General features: G+C 39.7%; 2 protein-coding genes across 4 annotated transcripts in view; one reads left to right on the forward strand and one right to left on the reverse strand.

Annotated features, from left to right (window-relative positions):
* Positions 1–1,589, reverse strand: part of LOC116220598 (centromere protein P) — a 73,644-nt gene extending 72,055 nt beyond the window's left edge. For both annotated transcript variants that reach the window (XM_031568488.1, XM_031568489.2), the window contains exon 1: positions 1,359–1,589. In XM_031568488.1, the coding sequence (XP_031424348.1) occupies positions 1,359–1,436 (78 nt within the window). In that variant the 5' untranslated portion in view covers positions 1,437–1,589. The remainder of the gene's footprint in view (positions 1–1,358) is intronic.
* A 26-nt stretch (positions 1,590–1,615) lies between these two features.
* On the forward strand, positions 1,616–16,038 carry nol8 (nucleolar protein 8). 2 transcript variants are annotated; one of them, XM_031568486.1, is made up of 17 exons: positions 1,616–1,716; positions 6,227–6,384; positions 6,474–6,536; positions 6,651–6,729; positions 6,874–7,024; positions 8,141–8,203; positions 8,461–9,984; positions 11,424–11,528; positions 11,629–11,745; positions 11,885–11,981; positions 12,159–12,288; positions 12,775–12,855; positions 12,993–13,327; positions 13,581–13,719; positions 13,832–13,893; positions 13,982–14,064; positions 15,731–16,038. In XM_031568486.1, the coding sequence occupies exons 2-17, from the start codon at positions 6,258–6,260 to the stop codon at positions 15,788–15,790; spliced, it is 3,216 nt and encodes a 1,071-aa protein (XP_031424346.1). In that variant the 5' UTR covers positions 1,616–1,716; positions 6,227–6,257; the 3' UTR covers positions 15,791–16,038. The 2 variants fall into 2 exon arrangements, with proteins under 2 accessions (XP_031424346.1, XP_012675404.2); XM_012819950.3 differs by lacking the exon at positions 1,616–1,716 and having other exon boundaries at positions 6,171–6,384.
* The last annotated feature ends 4,420 nt before the right edge of the window (positions 16,039–20,458 follow it).

The following is a 20,458-nucleotide window of genomic DNA, read 5'->3' on the forward strand; positions in this document are numbered from 1 at the left end:
TAGCCTACATGAAAAGTCCAGTATTTTCTGCAGCCATTTGACAATTATCAGTAAAATTAGGAGAGCAATCCTATGCTTGAATGCAGCGATTTGTGATACACTGAATCTGTTGAAGGTAGTCTCATCATTTATGTCTCAATTTGTCAATTTTCAATATACATTTGAGGACAAAGAAGGGAAAATTGCACCTATGAAATGTAATTAATAGGGCTGTCAAGCAATTTAAAAAAAAATCGAATTAATGACATGCATGCATCGCATATATCAATTTGCCACTGTAACCTGCGTTGTGTTTTCTGGCTATGGAAGGACTGGGACACTCAGGATGGATGAAGCTGTTTCTTTATTTCCTGCACAATGGTTCATCGAATATACACTTATTAGTATGGGCATGTATCTGGTCCGCCTTCTTTTCTGCAGAGGCACGTTATAATAGCCTGACGTCAGATCCATGGTGGAGAAGAATTTTACAATCCGTCAGATTTGCCATTGACGTGGCAAAGCAAACAAGCCTTGGCGGTGTGATGTTCACCACACATTAATGGCAAACAGATCAATTAACTTTATTAATGAAGAACACATGTGCCACATTCCTGATTATCCCCATCACATAGTTTGTCTAACACTAGCAGGCTAACTCATGTAGGTAACGTCAGATAAGACCAAACGAGGTGATGTATACAAATCATTCCAAGATGAGGCTGACGAACTACCAATACAGCCCAATATTGATGATAGCTCCAAACGCGCGCAGTGGGAGAAATAGCAACAACTACCGCAACGCAGGCTGACAACTATATCCATTCCAATACGGTTGCCCCTGAGCGATGCACACAGACAAATGGGAACAAGGGGCATACAATGCAATTAATCTGCGTTAGTTTGTAACGCTTTATTTTTCTATAATGAATTAATCATTATAAATGAACGCGTTATTTTGACAACCCTAGTAATTAACATTCGCCTTTAGCCACCACGAAGTTTGTTAGCTAGCCAAGAAAGTCTTTGTTGACAAACGAGTGTCAGTATTTATAGCGACATATCACATTAGGTGACATTACGAAGAATGAAGAGTGACACAAACGGACAATAACATGTTTGTTAAGTTTAGCTGGGTCATTACCGAACTTGCCACAGCACAACCCTACAAATTAGCGAAATTACACATCTAGCGATACCAATCACACAGCTCCTGTCTTGGAGCAGAGAATTCTGCTTTGAACTTCTTCGAGTCAAATAAGTCGCTAGGTTGATCCGCAGCATGGGGAAATTGTGGTCATAGATAGCATACATGAAAAGCCAATAAGAATTCTAAGTATGTCAGTGATATCTAACGTTAGCCGAATAACTTAAGTTACCTTTCCAGCCTCAGTGTCAGTCAGACCTCCATCGACAGGAGCTAAATCTCGCGCCAATGTGGACTCTACCAATGGCATGCTATGAGGGGTGGTGGCATAAACATGTACCACTGACTTGACCTCAAATATTAGTTTGTATAGTACTTGTGATTAATTATGTACATGATATATATTATTTATAGAATTGTGTCCATGACGTTACTTGAAAATAGAAAAGTTCTGAGGGGAAACAGGATTGTCGAAATTGACGTTAGCTCCTGAAGAATAATCAGTCGTGGGAACTGACGACGACTCGGCTATGAGAGCAGTCGGAGCTATTTTATGAAACACCACACTCTACATACACGTGAAAGTGGAGGTAAGCTGTTTACCATAGACCTAAAATATGTTATAATTGTCTGGCGAGTTAAGGTTGCATGTCAAGGGCTATATCGAAGTATGTAGGAGGTGATTTTGACTCTCTGGTATTGGTTAATATGGTTGATTTGACTTGTTGAATTGAGTTGTCACGTAAACTAGCGTGTGTGAGCCAAGTTAGATAACGCTAGCCGTGTTAAAACAGCAGTAAGCAATTTTGGTCAAAAACTAGCAATCTGTACTGAAAATGCATGAAAAAAAAACTTACAAAGACCAACAATAGCACAGCTGACATTGATGAACGGCTTGCTAGCAGGCTAACTCATGTCATGTTCAAACTCATGTTTTACTTTTTCACGTGGTGAAACTGGCGTCAAGCTATCCGACACTTTTTCTTGGGTCCCTGCTTATGTTTATGGTGTCCATTGACTTGCTCTTACTCACCCCGTTGGAATAATCTCTGCACCGTTTCACTTTTATAATACACTACCATACGTATACACAAAGAATGTACAAGAACTACAATCTTAAACTCCGACCCAGTCTAAAGCCCATAGGCTCTGACATTGTGTTCCCTATCTCGAATTGGAAGCATAATGTAATGCACCATTGCACTTCTATAATACACTACCACAGGTGTGCATTTTGAAAAATCTAGGTTTAAAACTCCCGTGGAGGGAACCGCATAAATGCAGTGTATGCCATAGCAGTTTCAGAATACATCACCACACCTGAAAGACGTACAGGCCAAATATGAACACAATATACAACTTTTTTTGAGAAATGAAGGTAAATGTCCAATATTTAGTAGACACTTGCGTCCAAAGCAGCAAACTGCTGCAGATGAGAATTGAATCTGGGTCAACCGCAGTTTTGCCCCTTCTATGTAATAGAAAACACAATCCCTAAACTATTTCACTTCTATAATCAAATACCACACCTGAAAGACGTGTACACAAAGCAAGAACAAAATCTGCAGACGCAATTTAGAGCAATGTTCATATAAAACTCCGACCCAGTATAAAGCCCATAGGCTCTGACATTGAAGACGAGGGGAAACGATCAGGAACATGGCAGAATAAATCATACACGGATCAGGATGAGCATGGTCGATTTACACAATACATACAGACATAAGATGGTATATCCATGTTGCATACAAAATTGATGGAGGATAAGATGGGGTTTCAAGTGCTTTCAAGTATTGTAGAACAGCTTAGTGGGTATACAGTGTGCTCGTAAGGTTACTATTACAGGGGGTAAGTAAAGTAATGGGACAGAAGTTAATCAACTGTTAACCTCTTAACCAACAGGAGCCCGTTGGTGTATGATTTTGGTGATGCTACATTGTGTAAGAGTGAAGTTATTGGACTTTTTGTAGTATCTCCTCCACTTGCACTATGGTCCTTACGCACTCAGCAAAATGCCAGTAGAAAACATAGGCAAACCGTTTGGTGAGTTAAAATGTAGTTATCAGTCGGTCTTTTGTAACTAACTGTTGTCTTGTCCCGTGATAATATCGATGTTGCTACCAATATACTTAAGCAGAAAAAAGATCGACTACATCATGTCGACAGTGGTACAGGAGGTAGAGAAGTCGTTTAGTCGTTTAGTAATCAGAAGGTTGCTAGTTTGATTCCCTGTCGAAGCGTCCTTGAGCAAGACACTGAACCCCTAATTGCTCCTGATGTGCAGTGTGCCATCAGTGTAAAATGTGTATACATTGTAAGTCGCACATATGTAAGTCGCTTTGGATAAAAGCGTCTGCTAAATGTAAATGTAAATGTAAAATGTCGCTTGCTTCAAGCAGCACGAGGGACTCTAGAGTGGTGTCTTTGGTTACACCCTGCGGTCGGTTTCTTATGAAACTTAAAGCTAGGGTGGGCAATTCTGGAGACACCAAGGAGAGCAAAGGAGATTTTGTAAAAGTATACAACCTGAAAAAAAATCCCAGATCATTCTTTCAGACCCCTTTGAAAGCCACTCAACCAAAACACGTGAACTACTATCTGACTACTGCCGAGCAGTAGAGCGTCGGAGAATCGTTGTCATGGCTAACGTCTCCAAGTACTTCACGTCTCATTTACATGTCTCATTCTCACAACTACAAAAACGCCTAAATGAGCTGCATCACCGCCTGTGTAAAACGTCCTGTTCAAAGCCAATATAGACCTCAAACAACACTAGCTCACAACTACAATGCAAACATATGCACAGATAGATTACATACAAGGTATGTGTACAGGGGCGACAGTGTTACAGGAGGTAAAGAAGTCGTTTAGTAATCAGGAGGTTGCTAGTTCGATTCCCTGTCGAAGCGTCCTTGAGCAAGACACTGAACCCCTAATTGCTCCTGATGTGCAGTGTGCCATCAGTGTAAATGTAAAATGTGTATACATTGTAAGTCGCTTTGGATAAAAGCGTCTGCTAAATGACTAAAGGTATGTGTACATATTGCTACATAGACTACTCATGTTATTATTTGGATAATGGAATAACACATACTACATAAGTAGCTAGCTACATTGTCTACATAGTTTAGGAAATTAGCAAATTCTCCCCAAAACAAACCAGATAATTACCTGACCAACAGAACCTTGGCATCACTCTTCAACTCCCTCAGTTGTTGGCATCCTTACTTCCTGATCTCCTGGGGCTGCATTGGGTTGAAGAGAGGTTATAGCTCCTCATTGGGTTGAAGAGAGGTTATAGCTCTAGTTATAGCTCCTCATTGGGTTGAAGAGAGGTTATAGCTTCAGTCATGCAGGGAATGGGAAGAGCCAGCCTTCTTTTATCAGCTTGTTCAGTTTCTTAGTGTCACTGCCTCTGCTGCTGCTGCCCCAACTAGGGCTGAACGATTAATTGCATTTGCGATTTAATCGCGATATGATAGAACGCGATTTTCTAATCGCAACGTTCGCGATTAAAAACGTGGTCTAAAAAAAAAAATTAAAAAAAAAAAACATTTTTTTTTTCTTAAGATGGTACATTTTGCACACAGTGTTTAAAAAGTGCATGCCTTGTGTTTATTCTTACAATGACTTTGTTTAAATTACTTAAATGCACAGTAGCATAGCCACCGATTTATTGTTCTTGATTCTGTAATGAGCCGTTAAATACAAATTTAAAATGTGGGAAATAATATTTTACACTAAATGTATCTAATATTGTGTTGGTCATATTTAAATCATTCATTACGATTTGTTGGGGAAAAAATTTGGATAAAATAAAAAAATCGCATATTAAATCGCAATCGCAATATTTTGGAGAAAAAAATCGCAATTAGATTATTTTCCCAAATCGTTCAGCCCTAGCCCCAACACATGGTTACAAAGGAAATTGCTCTTGTAACAACAGACCGGAAGAAGATATATACAACATCTTAAAGCATCTTCAGTGTTGCAGCCTGAGTGTGTAAATTGTCCACCAATTCTATTATAAATGTTTGAATTTGGTGTCCCAGGCTAAATCCACATATCTTTAACCTCACCCTACCAACCTACCATGGTTCAAATGGTAATGGATTTAGCTGAAGTATATGCTGAATGTAAATAACATCCTTCAGATAATGTCAACTGAATTTCATGAATGAAACTTTGAAAAGGAAAATATAAACCAGTTATGAATCAATTTCAATGTTGATGAACCTATAATGAGTCATTTTAATATAATGCTAAGTCATTGTTTTGTGTGGCGCTCTGAGGGTTATCCATGCAGAGAAAGCTAGTACCTTGTGTGCACCTTAAATGGATCACAACAATGTGCCAGAAGAAAGCTGTTTTTGATCAAAATGATATTAAAACAGTCTGTGGCATCAGTTCAATACATCCACTTCTCAACGGCAGGATATATTGCAAATTGTGATAATTGGTCCACAGTTTCAGACACGTTATTATGCACAGTCACCATTTTCATGTTCGATACAATGCACCAGAATGATTTATAGGGTTATCAGCCTAAAACAGGGGTTTTCAACCGGGGTCCGTGGCCCCCTGGTGGTCCGCGACGGCATTGCAGGGGGTCCGTGACATGAGCCTATGTTGATCAGTTCACCATTGAATTTTTTTATTTTTAAAAATTCGCTTTGATATTTCAACACATTTCCAGATTACTCTTGAATATCGTGAAAATACACATATTTAAGTGTTATAGGCAGAATATCTGTGCAGGGGGAGGGTGCGTGGCGGCGGCGGTTACAAACACAAACATTATTGGGAGTGGGAGATGAGGGTGGGATCGGTTTATGACCGATCATGATTATTTTTTCATTGACAAAACACAAACACACGTTGCGGACTTGCTTACTTTGGTTCATGCCGATCAGTGTTTAACAAGAGTTATAATCAACCACTGTTTTAATGCTAATTAAAATTTGATAATGAAAAGTTTGGTCAAATGGTTTTTCATAGTTGCTATCATCAATGAATGTAACATTTTTCTATATTGTGTAACTCTAACTCTTCTACCTGCCTCGTTGTAGTGGCTGATGTAACTGTTTTTTTTAATTGTAGGTACATGTTGGTCTTGTATGGCCGATGAATCATGACCACAAAACGTTTGTATATTGGTGGCCTGGGCCACAGTATATCCCCGAAGGATTTGAAAGACCGGTTTGGCAAATTTGGGCAAGTTTCCGATGTGGAAGTAGTGACGAGAAAAGATGAAGATGGTAAGTGTTTCTTTGTACAGCAACACATCTTATTCATTACTGATGGATTTGCTTGCAATCTAAAATCCTTTATTTTTCTTCCTTTTTAGGAAATCCGGTTAAGACGTTTGGATATATCAGCATAGACATCTCTGAAGCTGAATTTAGGAGATGTATGTTACTGTTACATGTCGTGCTACCTGTACTGCATGTAATGTGAAATGTTTCCAAATGTGTGCAGGTTGAAAAAGTTAATTTTTTTAATACGGCTATTTCTTTGTCCTCAGGCGTGACGGTCTTGAATAAATCCAAATGGAAAGGTGGAACAATTCAAATTGAAACCGCAAAGGAAAGCTTCTTACACAGGTCAACACTTTATCCCTAGTGTGTCTAATAAAGCATCAGACATGAATGCATATATGAAAATATGAAATATATTAATAGATTCAAATGTATGACCCCTGTTTTACATTTGATATTTAACATTTAATATTGTAAATTGTTTCATAGACTTGCTGAGGAACGTCAACAAGCAGCTGAGAACGCCCAACCGAAAAATCTTAACCACAAAGAAGGATTAGTTGACTCTTTGAAAAAAGCAGGAGTAGAAAACTACCACATGAAGGCAGCTGTTCCTGGTACTGAGATTCCAGGACACACGGTATATTGGCATGAATTTACATGGGGGAAAAAACACCTTAAAACAAACTGTTTCTGTGCAAAACTGGCTGTTTGTTTCCATGGCACTGGCAATAATGAAATAGTAGTAAACCTATTGCGGATCTCCAATATAAAATCTGACAGTTGGACACTGTCACATGCATTACGTATCGGACCTGATTTAGGCACTTTGGTGGTTTGTTATACTCTGATATTTTCGAAAGATTGAGGAACTTTAAAGTGCGTTATGCAGGATTGGCTAGCTGTTGATAATTTGATAGTGACCTATGACCCCCAAGCTCCTTTCCCATGTAGCAGCGGAGAGAGCAGTTCCAAAAATTAAGATTACAAAACCAAATGGTAAGGTCAGTGTGTTGAACACCACATGGTATAAGAAACACACACGGCTCACTGGCAGCCTAACACCCGTCTGTACAACAATGCCACGAGAAATGTAAAGACCACGTTGGTGCTGCAGTTTGCAGTAGATTGAAATTGCTGAGCAGGATGCCAGGTCAAGCAAGTTGTGGATGAGGGTGTGCGGTTGCAAACGGTGCAGTACAATGCAAAAGTTTGTTGTGATAGGGATACTCTGAAGTTCCTGGTTAATGCCACTGCTTATCTGGGCATGCAAGAGTTGGCATTCAGAAGACAGGCTGCAGCTAGCTGGTTAGCTTGCTAACTTTGGTAGATATCTTGGTCATACAGTACATTTGTGCTTTTTATATATTTGGAAACATCCATGTAATTAAATCTGAACAGGAGACTGAAGTAGCTTATGACCACACGAAGGCTGTGTGCCTTTTCTCAGACAGTGCTGACTTGCAATTTTCAACTATCTGAAACAGGAAAACCACAAAAGTTTTTAGCTTCAAACTTTCTGCATAGATTTATTGGCTTTAAGGTTGTCAATGTCAATGCTTTTATCACATTTGTATGTTAAAAGTTGTGTGACGTTTATAATCGAGATTGATATTATTTTATGGAGATCTCATTTTTCTCACTATCACCTTTTAAAGCTCCAGAGGGTTAAACAGCTGTAATATATTTCAAGGTGGGGTTTTCCTTTATTTATAACTAAATTGAAGTACTCTGTGTTTTTCATCTTTCTCTGTAGGACTGGGTCGTGAGCAAATTTGGTCGTGTCCTCCCTGTTCTTAATCTCAAATGTAAGAGCAAGATATCCTTTTGTTGGTGTTTTGGAAATTCTCATTAGATTACTGACGGGCCTTCAAGTTGCAGGTTTGTCGGCATAAATGTATAGGGGAAGTTGTGCATAGAAGGACATGAGTCTCTTGCAGGATGCATGTGATGTATATGGAGCTCGTATACAGTCTGTATGCCAATGTTGTGTAAAAACTCAGACTAGTCATTAGACGATAAAGGTTTTGCATTTGTTGAACGAGTGATCACATATTTCCCTTAACTGTTAACCACATTTTTAAGTATGATCCATCCAAACACTGTCACAACATAAAGAAACTGGACACGATGACTGATGATGCAGAGGTGACTCCAGTGTCACAGTTGACATGGGAGATACCTGGTGGTGATGATGACATCAGCAAAAAAAGACGAGGGGAATTCCCACCACAAAAAAAAAAAACGAAGAAAATCAAACAAGATTTGATGTCCCTGGAAAAGAGATCCACTTTGGACGGCGATGATGAAACTCTGGATGAAGCTAGATCGTTGATAACAAAAGAAGTACCAAAGAAACCACAAAGGGCTGAAGATTACTTGGAGGTGGTTGGGGATGACTTTCTAGTAAAGTCCAGTGTATTCCAGCATGGGGAAAGCATAAATCTCCCAACACCTGGGCATTTGGATGATGACAGAGACTATGACTCTGCAGACACTGATGAGATTCTGACGAGGAGTAAAACTTTAAATGCCCCAGAAACTGAACTGAAGGAATATTCTAAGCCTGGGTTGCTCTGTGAAATGCAGTCCGATGAGTGTGAGAACACATCAACTGAGACCACACACCTCACAAAGAAACCCACTGCACCATCTGAGGAAAATGGGGAAGAATCGGATAGTAGCGAGGAATCGGAGAGTAGCGAGGAATCGGATAGTAGCGTGGATTCCGATTATGAAGCTATGATGACCAATTGTTGCCGGTTAGAGATCTCGTTTGGAGATCTTGAGATGCTTGCTAAGCAATCATTGGAAACCTCCGGGGATGAAGATGAAAACTCTCACGAGGCCGCGTCCAAACCAGTGTCCGCACAGAAAAGGTGCATCAACCCAGAGGAAATATTAGCTTCTATTTTGGAAAGTAGTGAAGATGAGGGAAAGAAACCCAAACGAAAGAAAAGAAAAGAAAAGAGTGTTTCATCTCTGCCGGCATTTATGGGAACTAAGGGTCTCTTTGAAAATTCAGATGCTTCAGAACCAGAGCCAGACCCATGCATGAAAATACAAAACCATGAGGAGCCTTCACATTCAGTTCCAAACTCTGAATGCAACAACCCACCAGAGGCCATCAATGATTCCTTAACCCTTACCCATGCTTCATCTACTGAGCAGTCCGGCAGCGGTGAAGAGCAGGAGAGGGAGGTGGATGCGCCGGCTGCCCATTCAACACTCGAATCTAGTGCTTCTGCTGAGAATACCAAGGATGAGACTAATATGGCTATGGAGACTAGCGATGAAGAGAAAGATGCTATTCCCGAGACTTTAAAGAATAGTCCTTCTAGCAGATCACAGGAGACAACAGAGACCTTGTCAAACGGCGTGTCTTCCAATAAAGAGGATAAACAAGCCAAATATGCCACTACACCTGAGGTTACTTCTTCCAAAGAACAGGATGAGGAATCTAGAGCATTCAGAAAAGCTCCTGTGTGTGATGCTGAGAAGCAAAGGCAGGACAACGAGAAGCGCCTGGCCGCTCTGGAGCAGAGGCAGAGGGAGACTGAGCAGCTGAAGAAACTCATTCAGGGTTCCCTCGCTGAAGTGGTGAGTGCTTTTGCCCTACTCTTCTGCCACTCTGTCCATCTAACAACATGTGTTTAGTGTAATCTACAATAACAACATGTAACAAGTAGGGCTGGGCTATGTATCTGTATATAAGGTACACAGATGTATTTTTTAAAAACGAGATATAGGATGAGACAATACCGTTTATACCGATACAGTTACATAACCCATTTTTCTTTGTTTCAATTGCTATTGGAAACTGAATTTCTATTTCCATGTCAGATGGCATGGACACTAAAGTGAGTGACTTTTTAATTTTGTGGTAAAATATCGCTCAAACAGTTGTTAACTTAGGCACCAGCAACAGGTCTAATTAGCTAACTGTTAGCTAGCGAAGCTAACATGGTTTGTCAGCCAACTTCAGTCATAGCACGACACATTTAAAATGTGATGACGGAGCGAGTTAACCCCAAACCTTTCTAAATAAATGTACTTCTCAAAAAGACCGAAGACAATTACCCTACCTGCTAAGATATCTTTATGATTGTGCTTCATTCGTACAATGCTCTTGCAGTGGTGTTTATTGTAGACAATATGGTTTAGTGCTAGTATAATATCTGTGGACAAAGGAAAAGCAATCTGGTGCTTCTGTGGGTACCATATCTGCTAGGTTATCATATCTGCAATGGTACGTTCTAGAACGTGTCGCGTTTGTGATGTGTTACGTCCTCATTCGTGTGCGGAGCGCTACATTACTCTACTTTACTGGTCAGAACCTGTTTGGTGACCGTTTATTTGCCAGAGTATCTGACAAAGGACCCCGTAAACAGTTAGGTACGAGTGTGAATACAATCCCTATCGTGAACTCGTACAATAGCTAGGTGAATGGTGGGATGAGTTTGTTTTGACGTTCTTGAGTTTTAATATATATTTATCTATATAAACCGCACATCCGCTGCAGTACAAAAGTCAAATTTGGGCTGATTCACCTATCTAATGCCATACAGCTAGCGACTAGGCGCGACTTACCTTTTACATTTGTAAATGTTAAAACCAGACTTGCAATATGATTTCAATACAGCTGTTGCTGATATTCTCTGTCAACACTCGATAACTAAATCAATAGGAAGATGCAATTAACATGTTTTTTATGTCAATTCAAATATGATGCTTGGCCAACAATTAGTTTTAATCAAATATATATGGCTATACATGTAGCCTATGTATTTAGCAAAGGCACAGGTTTACCACTAAGATTTTCAGAGGTGTCAATTGAGTTTCTTTCTTTTATCCAAAGCGACTTACAAGGATGTATACACATTTTACATTCACACTGATGGCACACTGCACATCAGGAGCAATTAGGGGTTCAGTGTCTTGCTCAAGGACGCTTCGACAGGGAATCGAACTAGCAACCTTCTGATTACTAACCGACTTCTCTACCTCCTGTACCACTGCCGCCCCATGTTTCTCTCCAGGACACACCAAATGCAAACAAAGGGAAGCATTTGGTGTTTGACTCTGATGATGAGGGTGATGATGATGATGATGATGAGGCTGATGATGGATTGGAGGATACAAAGGTATTTATAACATGATGGAAAAACTCTATCATCTTTAGTTTCACATAATTTCCTTTCTAGTCTGCAGTGAACTGTTGACCACTCGTACCTTTTTCATTAGCCCAAACCGTCAGGAGCTTCCAGACTCTTCGACAGCAGTGAGGGGGAGGATGATGATGCTTCAGATGAAGAAAGATTCCAGCTTAAACCCCAGTTTGAAGGGAAAGCTGGACAGAAGGTATGAAGTGCTGGTAATATTTCTGGTTGAGAAAAGAAAGATTTACTCAATTCTGTTAAGTTATGTTATGCAATTAAAGCTCAGTTTTTGTGTTGTGAAATTACTAAATGTTCATCACTCCATGTTTTTTTTTTTATAGCTCATGGCATTACAATCTAGATTTGGAGCGGATGAGCGATTCCAAATGGATGCAAGGTTTATGGAGAGTGAGATGGAAGAAGAACCTAATAAATCAGGTGGGACCTTGTAAACCCTAAATTGAAAAGTCAGAGAGCGCTTTTATCCATCAAAAGGACCTCAACAGAAGTCCTAGTTATAAATGCTGCTTTCTCTGAACCTGAAACTATGATTTGATTAAATGTTTTACTGTTATTCAAATGTGTTTATACATATTATTACTTCTTGTATTGAAGGTGAAACGTCCCAAGTTATTGAGGAAGAACTTGTGGAAGAAAAAAATAAAAATCTGGAAATTCTTCAGAGTGTTTTGAACATAAATAAACCGGCCAGTGGTGCTGAGCCTACAAAGAGTAAGATCTTCAGGTACAAAAATAACATTTCATATAAAAAAAAGTCAAGTTTTATGCGTTTTCAAAATATATATTTCTCCATATTAGTTTGATTGGTGGTTTTGAAAGTTGTTGTTGTTTTTTTTTCCAAAATGTTCCATTGTCATCTTGACTAACAATTTTCTAGAGAAACAAAACTATAGACTGCAAGTTTAAATCCCAGTTTAAACGGTGAACATGCCATATACCTTGATACATTTGGCTTTCAGTCAATACTAATACTATGAGCTGTGCATGTTAGAAAATATGTAATCATTTTGGAGAAAAAGAAAGAAACTGAATTGGTCTTTTCTACCAGTAGGAGGCAACTTGTAGTTCTTACCATGTGTACATGCATGATCAAAGTATCTAATAAGTCAATGAGTATATAATGATATCAATATTTAGAAGCTGGTGTTACTTCCAGAGAAAAAAAGATGACTCATTTGTGTGTGTTTTATTCTTTTTTTGTTGTCTTCAGAGATATATCAGCGCTGCATTATGACCCGACCCGAAAGGACCACGCAGCCTTTGAGAAGAGGACGGAGCCCAAGACAGAGGGGTAATGCCACAAACATCTCTTAACGCATCTCATATTACAGTTTCTTACAGTGTTGCTGTTTGTGTTGGAGGTTAATTTACCCTTCATATTTCCTTCATTTTTTTTTCCTTCACTTCTTTTTCTTTAACGACCCACAGAAAGGCTGCCAGGCGGAAGAAACAAGCAGAAGCAGAAAAACTTCCTGAGGTGTCCAAAGATATCTTTTATGACGTGGCAGTGGACCTGAAGGAGGTCTTTGGATCAACTACAACAACAGTGGAAGGAAAGAAAGATGTGTTTGAATGGGACAAGGAGGAAGAGGAAGTACACGCAGAAGAGATGAAGGAGCAGAGCCCGAGAGCAGACGGACACACAGACGTGCAGTCAGACGTCTTCTCAAGTGCCACTCCAGAGAAAACAGAATCATCTGGTTTCAAGTTCTCCTTTTTTGGAGAGGAGGAAGAAATCGTAACAGACACAAATGCTATGACAGGTACATGACTGCACTTAGTTGTTTTATGTAAATGATAAATGGCCGTCATGATTGTACAGCAATACTTAACCATACTATAGTTATAGAGTGATCATACTGTATAGGAGCAGGTGGTCCAGCCACCTTAATGGACCTTTTTAACACCTTTTGAATACATATGATTGATCATTTTTTTCTCCACTTGCACCCCAGATTAATGGAGATGTTGAAGGCTTGATAAAGACCTTCCTGTCCTGTGACCCTGTTTTTATAGGTGAATACAAGACGGAGCTATTAAGGGGTCCTAAGGCGTCGTGGCAGGGAGACCCCCGTTTCCAGGACAGTAGCTCAGAGGAGGAGGATACAGAGGAAACTGAGGGAGACAACAAGACTGCCTCAGTTATTGTAGTCGAGTAAGTCTGTATATTTAGAATGTTCAGGACCTCTCTAAACACTTACTGACTGTACCTAAATCTGACATTTCTTTCTATAAAATATCTTTCTTCCTTTTTTTGGTTTATCCAGAGATCTGAAGCCCTCAAAGAAAATGTTGTTCTTTTTCTACCAAGATGATGCACGTCTGAAAGGTGGAGTTCTACTAGATCTCGCGTGTTCAATGGATGTGGTATATTTTGAGATGTACTGTATGTAACGGCCTTTCTTCCCTGTCCTCAGAGGGACCCAGAATGTTCTGCAGGCCTGCCAAGCTGGGAGATCAGCGAGAGGAGTGGGAGGGGAAGAGGACATCTTTGATAGAGGTACAATCCTCAGACATACAAGAGAAGAGTTTAAAAGACTAATACCAACTGTTTAACTGTTATTATTTGTGTTAATGATATGATTTCTTTGCATCTTCTACTGCAAGCCTAGAGACATGAAGAGGTTTTGGATACACAGAAGACTAATTATAAATACTGAATCGATAAAACCCATAGGCCCCTATTGTGAGGGCGGAAACGGCCTATTCCACCCGAGCGGGTTGTCTAAACTCTGGCAATAAACGAAACATTCCCGATGTGTCGATTTTGGGATAGGCGTGGCGATATTCTTCTGTCAGAAAATATCTCTGCCCAAGTCTGATTTATCTGTCTGGCAAAAAAAAGATCATGTTCCCTTTATTGGAGGAGTGGTGCATTATGCCTTGATATTTCTGTAATTAGCAAGGAAGCAGGAGCAAGCCTGTGTAGAGTTACTGCAATAACTCCATCTTGGATATCCTTGAAGTTAACACACATCCTGGCAGGCTTTTAAAAAAAGAATATGTTCAGGTTTAACCCCTAGAAAGTCTGGGAAGAAGTAGGTCTAGTCTAATTTGTCAAACTTTAATTGAATGCTCAGTCAGCAGTAAACAAATGTCATCCTTGATGTAAATACGCAATAATGGTCTTTATTTCTATTCTCATATCTACCATTTAGTCCAAGCCTGTTGGAATACCCAAATTGATTTGGTTGTATGCTTACCAGTGAGCCGATAAGATTAGCAACAATCATTGCTGTAACATTGTTCTGTCAGCTAATGCCTTGGAACAAGTGAATTCTGTCTCCCAGCCGAGTTTATGGGCCTTAAAATATGAACTGATCATGTTTGATTTTCTTGGTAGACAGAGTGTGGTTGGGCAGTGGTTCCCTGACCGTGCCAGTACAACTCATCTGAATCTAGGAGAACTGAGATGAAGATAGATGTGTATATAGATATATATCATTTACTAAGCAAGAATGTCTAGGTCTAAATCTGGTATGCACAAAGGCTCTCATTTCTCAGTGCATGTTTCTTAAGTGTTGTCATTGGGTTTTTCTATTGTTATTGAGGTAACACCACAGTACAACAACAAGTCTCACATATTTGGGGAAAGTATTTTACAGGATTTCTTTTCATTTATAAATATTTTCACTCAAGATCTACCTCATTTTGGTCTGGTTACAAGTGGGTTCAAGAAGATGTCTTTTTAATTCCGTTCAGTTGTATGACCTACTGAGAGATTTCAAAACTGTAGTGGTTATGTGATAAAGGACCGTTTAGTTTGACTGTGACAGTCACTCACACTCTGAGTATAGAGATGAGCTTGCCCATTCAGTCACCCACACTATAAGTATAGAGACCGTATAGAGATGAGCTAGCCCATTCACAGCAAGTAGCTACAGTTATTCTCTGGATGTAATTGCCTGTTCTTCCCGTGAAATGAAAGTGTGAGTATTTTGTCTGTGAATACAGATTAGGGTAGTGTTTCGTGTTTTGATAGTTACTACTGCCAACAGCTTGTACAATAACAGATTCAAGAACTGTAGTAAGAAGAAAAACACCAAGCAATATATGTCTCAACTCATCTGTCTGAAATGTTGTGAGCTGTAACAGGAACTGGCATCTATTTATGATAAAACTTTAGCTGATAACTTAATAAGCATTGTTTTCTTTTCTTTTCTCAGGAGTACAGAAAGAAGCACAAGGTTGCCAGGAAGAAGTTGAGGGAATCTCATCGGAACTGAAATTGATCTGTGCACATATTCCCCATCACAAATATTCTCTGTTTGACAACATGTATTTAATACTTTTCTCCTCTCTCGTGAGGATTTTGTGTATTCAGCAGATAGTATCACAGTATGTCATTAGCATAATTTAATATCAAATGTGTTTTTGTTTAAGGACTTGAAAATATAAGTCATGATTTTCACTAATAAATTGAACTTGGCATGTCGGCCACTAGGGGGCGATGCTAAAGCCTTTTGCATCCAAAGTTTGATGTTTGGTCTACAGGTCTGCGCCATACTTTGACCATTTCCATCCCCATTTTGAGATGGAGTTGCAGTGTAATTATAATAATACCCATGATGTGTTTTTTTTTCTTAGTGCTGCTATAAGAATCCACTGATCATTTCAAAGGCTTTAATTCAGGCATATACAAATGTCAGTGTCTAGCATGGATAATCTATTTTTACCACTTCTTTGTCACTGATTACAACTATTTGTGCATTCTATATGCTTATGCTGCGCTAGCATTTTGCCTTTATAAATGTGAGTTTATTTAAATATTACAGCAGTGGATAGCATGAAGGGACATTTGCGTTGCCATATTTAACACCTCATACTGTGGGTGTTAAATAACAAATATAAGTATTTACATGAATATTTAGCTTTTTAGGTTTTTAATTTAGTGTTTATAGTTAGACCAACACTTTTTTTCGATTAATATATGTGCGATGTGTGCTTGGAAAGCATAGCCTATTTTTCAGGCAACTGGAGTGGCGCTGTCTGTGTTCTCAACAGAAGGTTTGCATGCAGCACGCATGTACACACTGTTCTTGTCCCCGGCCTTTCCCTTTCATGGCTTCCTGACTAACAGGACGCTGTGGTTTCCTGTTTCATGCCTGCTGACATCACTGTTGTCTCTCAAAGTGTCAGATGTCTGTGAGCAGAGTAGGAGGGAGGTAGGCTGGGGGAGGAGACCGCTGCTGGAGGGTGACATAATTCTCTTCAAAAAAACTCAACTGCCATTTTGTGTGAAGAGCTTCTTAAAGAAGACAGCAACAACCAGAAGTAGCTATTGCTAACAGTTATTGTAATGGCTGAGCACGGTCACTTCAGAGGAGTGTTCACAACACTTGCTGCAATATCAGTTTCATTTTGGTGTCTATAACTTTTGCAAGTCCCTCAATTCAAAGAATATCAGTCTGAAACATTATTCTTGTCAAATTATATTTCTGATCTAAATCACTGAAGAAACAGATGAGGGAGGAGTAGTCGTACACCCTCAATGATCTTAGCAACAGCCAGGATGAGTTGTGTTGTGACTTGCCCATGTGAATAATAGTGCTTTGGCACACTGAACGTGCTCACTATTTGTTTCAGCATAGGAACCAATGTCTTTGCATTTACCTGATAAGGCCAGGTGGTGTTGGTCGCACACCCATTTTCCATTCAACCGCAGAATAGAGACTCCGAGATAGGAGGGAAGATTAAATAAGATGTTTGGTGTTTTTTCAAATGAAATACTGGATTGTGAAAAGGAGGTTTGAGGATTTATATAAGGGATGGGGCTGCAAAGATATGTAAAGGTGTTAAACCTGAGATTCTTCAGGAGTTAAAGTATTCACCTCGATGCTATTACTTGATACCAAAGCTTGGGAGAGCTACCATGTGACAGTCACAAGAGCTTCCCATCCCCCACTGACATACAAACACAGAAATATTAGTTGATTTGCTTGTATGTACACACCCAAACAAAAATGTTATGTGTCTATTCTATTCAGAATTATTTAACAATATGTTCACTTTAAAGCACAACAGCTACATTTAGCACTCTGCACTGGGGCATGGACTGTGGATGTGGCTGAATTTCAGTTCTGAATCCTGTCTTACATAAACAGCTCGAGTCTAGTCTGTTAGACTTTGGTAATAATGCCTGCTCCACACAACATTTCTTTAAAGAGTTTCAGGTGACTGCATTTTCCACATTTCTACAGATATGCATGTCCTCCCTCTTGCTCCCGTCCACCTTTCCCAACTCTGACTTATGTCATTCCACTTGTTGAAGAACTGAGTGTTACGCTGTTCAAACTTAACAGGGATCAAATTGCACTTTGATCAACACGGTCAGCCCAAGAATGAGGGCTTTCTTGAACTGTGTAATATGAGCCTTAAAGGCTTGTGATTGGCTCCACCCGTCACACAGGAGGTGCTATGACCAGGTTTGGGTGAGATATGGGAGGTGCTATGACTAGGTTTGGGTGAGATATGGGAGGTGGTATGACTCTAGGTTTGGGCGAGATATCGTGCGTGTTTTGATGTTGTGTAGGAGGTGCCTCAATATTAGACTTCATGTGAAGGAGAGAGATAGAATACGCATGTTATGAGTGAGTGTTTCCATGTCCCTCGCGTCCTGAGCACTTTGTAATGGGGCTATTGAGGACAGATTAGAGGGAGAAAGGATGAGAGCAAGTGGAGGAGGGGGTGCTTGGAGCTGGGCTTTGCCTTTATGTCATTATGGCTGTGCATAATCCTGCTCACACTGTCTTTGGGTACACACGGGGGACGAGGGGAACAGGCCTGATTCTCATTGGTCAGCAGCGAGCGAGCCTTACTCCTGAGTTCATCGCTAAAGCAGTGCAATACAACCCTCCCGTATTTCATCCGCAACACACTCTCTGTTTAGAATTACCCTTCTCTAGAATGTCTTGGATGTCTGGAATTCTTAGTTAATGACACAGGCTGGCATGCAAGTCGTTTCATATCGGTCTACCCTACCGCCATAGAAGGTTTACTGGGCCATTCTCTTTCATTCTGTTCCCTCAAATGTCTTGTTTTGATCAGTGTCAAAGTTGGGTGTAGGCAATTCAGATCTATTATAGATGGATCTGCACAGAATCCCCCATCCCCCATTGTGTTCACTGCCACAGCCTTCCTCCCTCCCTCCCTCCTTCCCCTCCCCTCGGAGTCTGTGTGTCAGTGCCAGTCCCTAGGGAAGCCAGTGCATTTAAAGCTACAGTGTGTTTTTCTTTCCCTTATTTATTTAAAAAAAAAAAATGTAACCAAATTTAGAATTTAGAATTATTGTTATCGCTCATGCATAAGGATGTCACCACTACAAAAAGTGGAAAATTGCATTCAGGAACTCCTGTGGCAAAATACACATGCAGTCCTGCATCAAGCCTTTAGAACTTGGAATGACTGGAATGGGCATGAAAGTCATTTCAAGACATCAAGAATTCAGAAGAGCCCTCAATATCCTGTGCATAATCTGAGACCAAATGCAGTTACTATGAAAATATAAGATAAATGCATCTATGCATGATTTCAAAGGAATCCTGTCCACTGCTCTTTCCAGTTGAGCATTAATAGAGAACATTAACACAAAAATTAATCACAAAAGAAAATGTACACACACACATACTAATGTTTGACTATTCACTAGAATAGTGGTATTCACCTTCCTACTTTGTTTTTGCATCTAGGTTGGTTACACTATGGATGTGTGTAACATATGTAGGTATAGAAATAAACCCATTTAAAATGTCAGAGTATATTTGTAACTTGTGTCTAACATTTGAAATGAATAAGATGAACTGTTTTTCATAACACAACCCATAAAGTGTATAACTATGCCTGCAGCTATTTACTTTAAAGGGCTGGCTGATTTGAGATGTGGTACTGATTGTGCTGGGCTTATGTCTTGGACATTAGGCCGATTGGGTTACCATGGCTTCGAAGGTATGGCTGTAGGTCAGTAGTCTGGTGAATCCGAAAACAAAACAACTCCTGGAAGAACGCACCTTCCCCACCCTCCTCCATAATATTCCTTAGAGCACAAATAACAAATAACTCATATTTACAGCTCATGCTGAGGGACACTGTAGGCAAATCATCGCACATGAACTGTGAGCTTAGTCACAGTGACAACAATAAGCACGAAAGATCGAAGGCTTGCATTAACTGAAAGACTTCATAAGACCCATGTTGCAAGAACAAAACAGGCTGCTTGAAACAACAACCGTCTGGGTTATGGTCATCACATGCCACATGACAGCATTGTATAGCCTACGTATGGTTCGCCTAATTAAGATGATTTTCATATGGAATATATATACAATGAACAAATATGAATTGACTGAATGGCCGTGACATGATAATTCACTAGTAACCAAAATGTCGCTCACAGTTGCTTTAAAGGATACTGCGTAGCAATTAGCCTATTAATATCAAAACCTTAAGAAAATCATCCCTCTGCTTACAGTAAAATGACTTAAGTCGATTTTTCAACATAGAACACACCGACGATGTTGCACGTCTCCATTATTCACGTAACGTAAACAATCGTTTTGCCTACTTTCAGATCATAACCTTATCTGAATCGTCTGATCCAGGAATAGCCCATCCCAGAGTAGACTACGGTCCATAGACATTACTAACGTGCGCCAACTCCAGTTAAGCTTAGAGGACAGGCTGCACTATTAACTTCTTAGGTCTATAATCTTTTCACCGATATCCTACATTTCATTGTGAGCCTACTGTTAGATGAAAGCACAGTATCCTATATTGTTGTGATCGAGTAAACGCATTTTAAAACTCGACAGATTAGGCTAACCAAATTGTATTTTCAAATATTGGCAAGTGTGCTGATGCCTACGTGTAAATGGCGAAGAAAAAAAACGAACACAATG

Source organism: Clupea harengus, chromosome 5 (genome assembly GCF_900700415.2).
Source record: "Clupea harengus chromosome 5, Ch_v2.0.2, whole genome shotgun sequence".
NCBI classification, from domain to species: Eukaryota; Metazoa; Chordata; class Actinopteri; order Clupeiformes; family Clupeidae; genus Clupea; species Clupea harengus.

Bases quoted from the DNA above. Each gene is read 5' to 3' on its own strand.
- nol8 (XM_031568486.1), top strand. From the start codon at position 6,258: ATGACCACAAAACGTTTGTATATTGGTGGCCTGGGCCACAGTATATCC. The intron at 12,289-12,774 runs GTACAAAAATAA...TGTTGTCTTCAG, and splicing joins ACAAAGAGTAAGATCTTCAG to AGATATATCAGCGCTGCATT. The intron at 13,894-13,981 runs GTGGAGTTCTAC...CCCTGTCCTCAG, and splicing joins AGATGATGCACGTCTGAAAG to AGGGACCCAGAATGTTCTGC.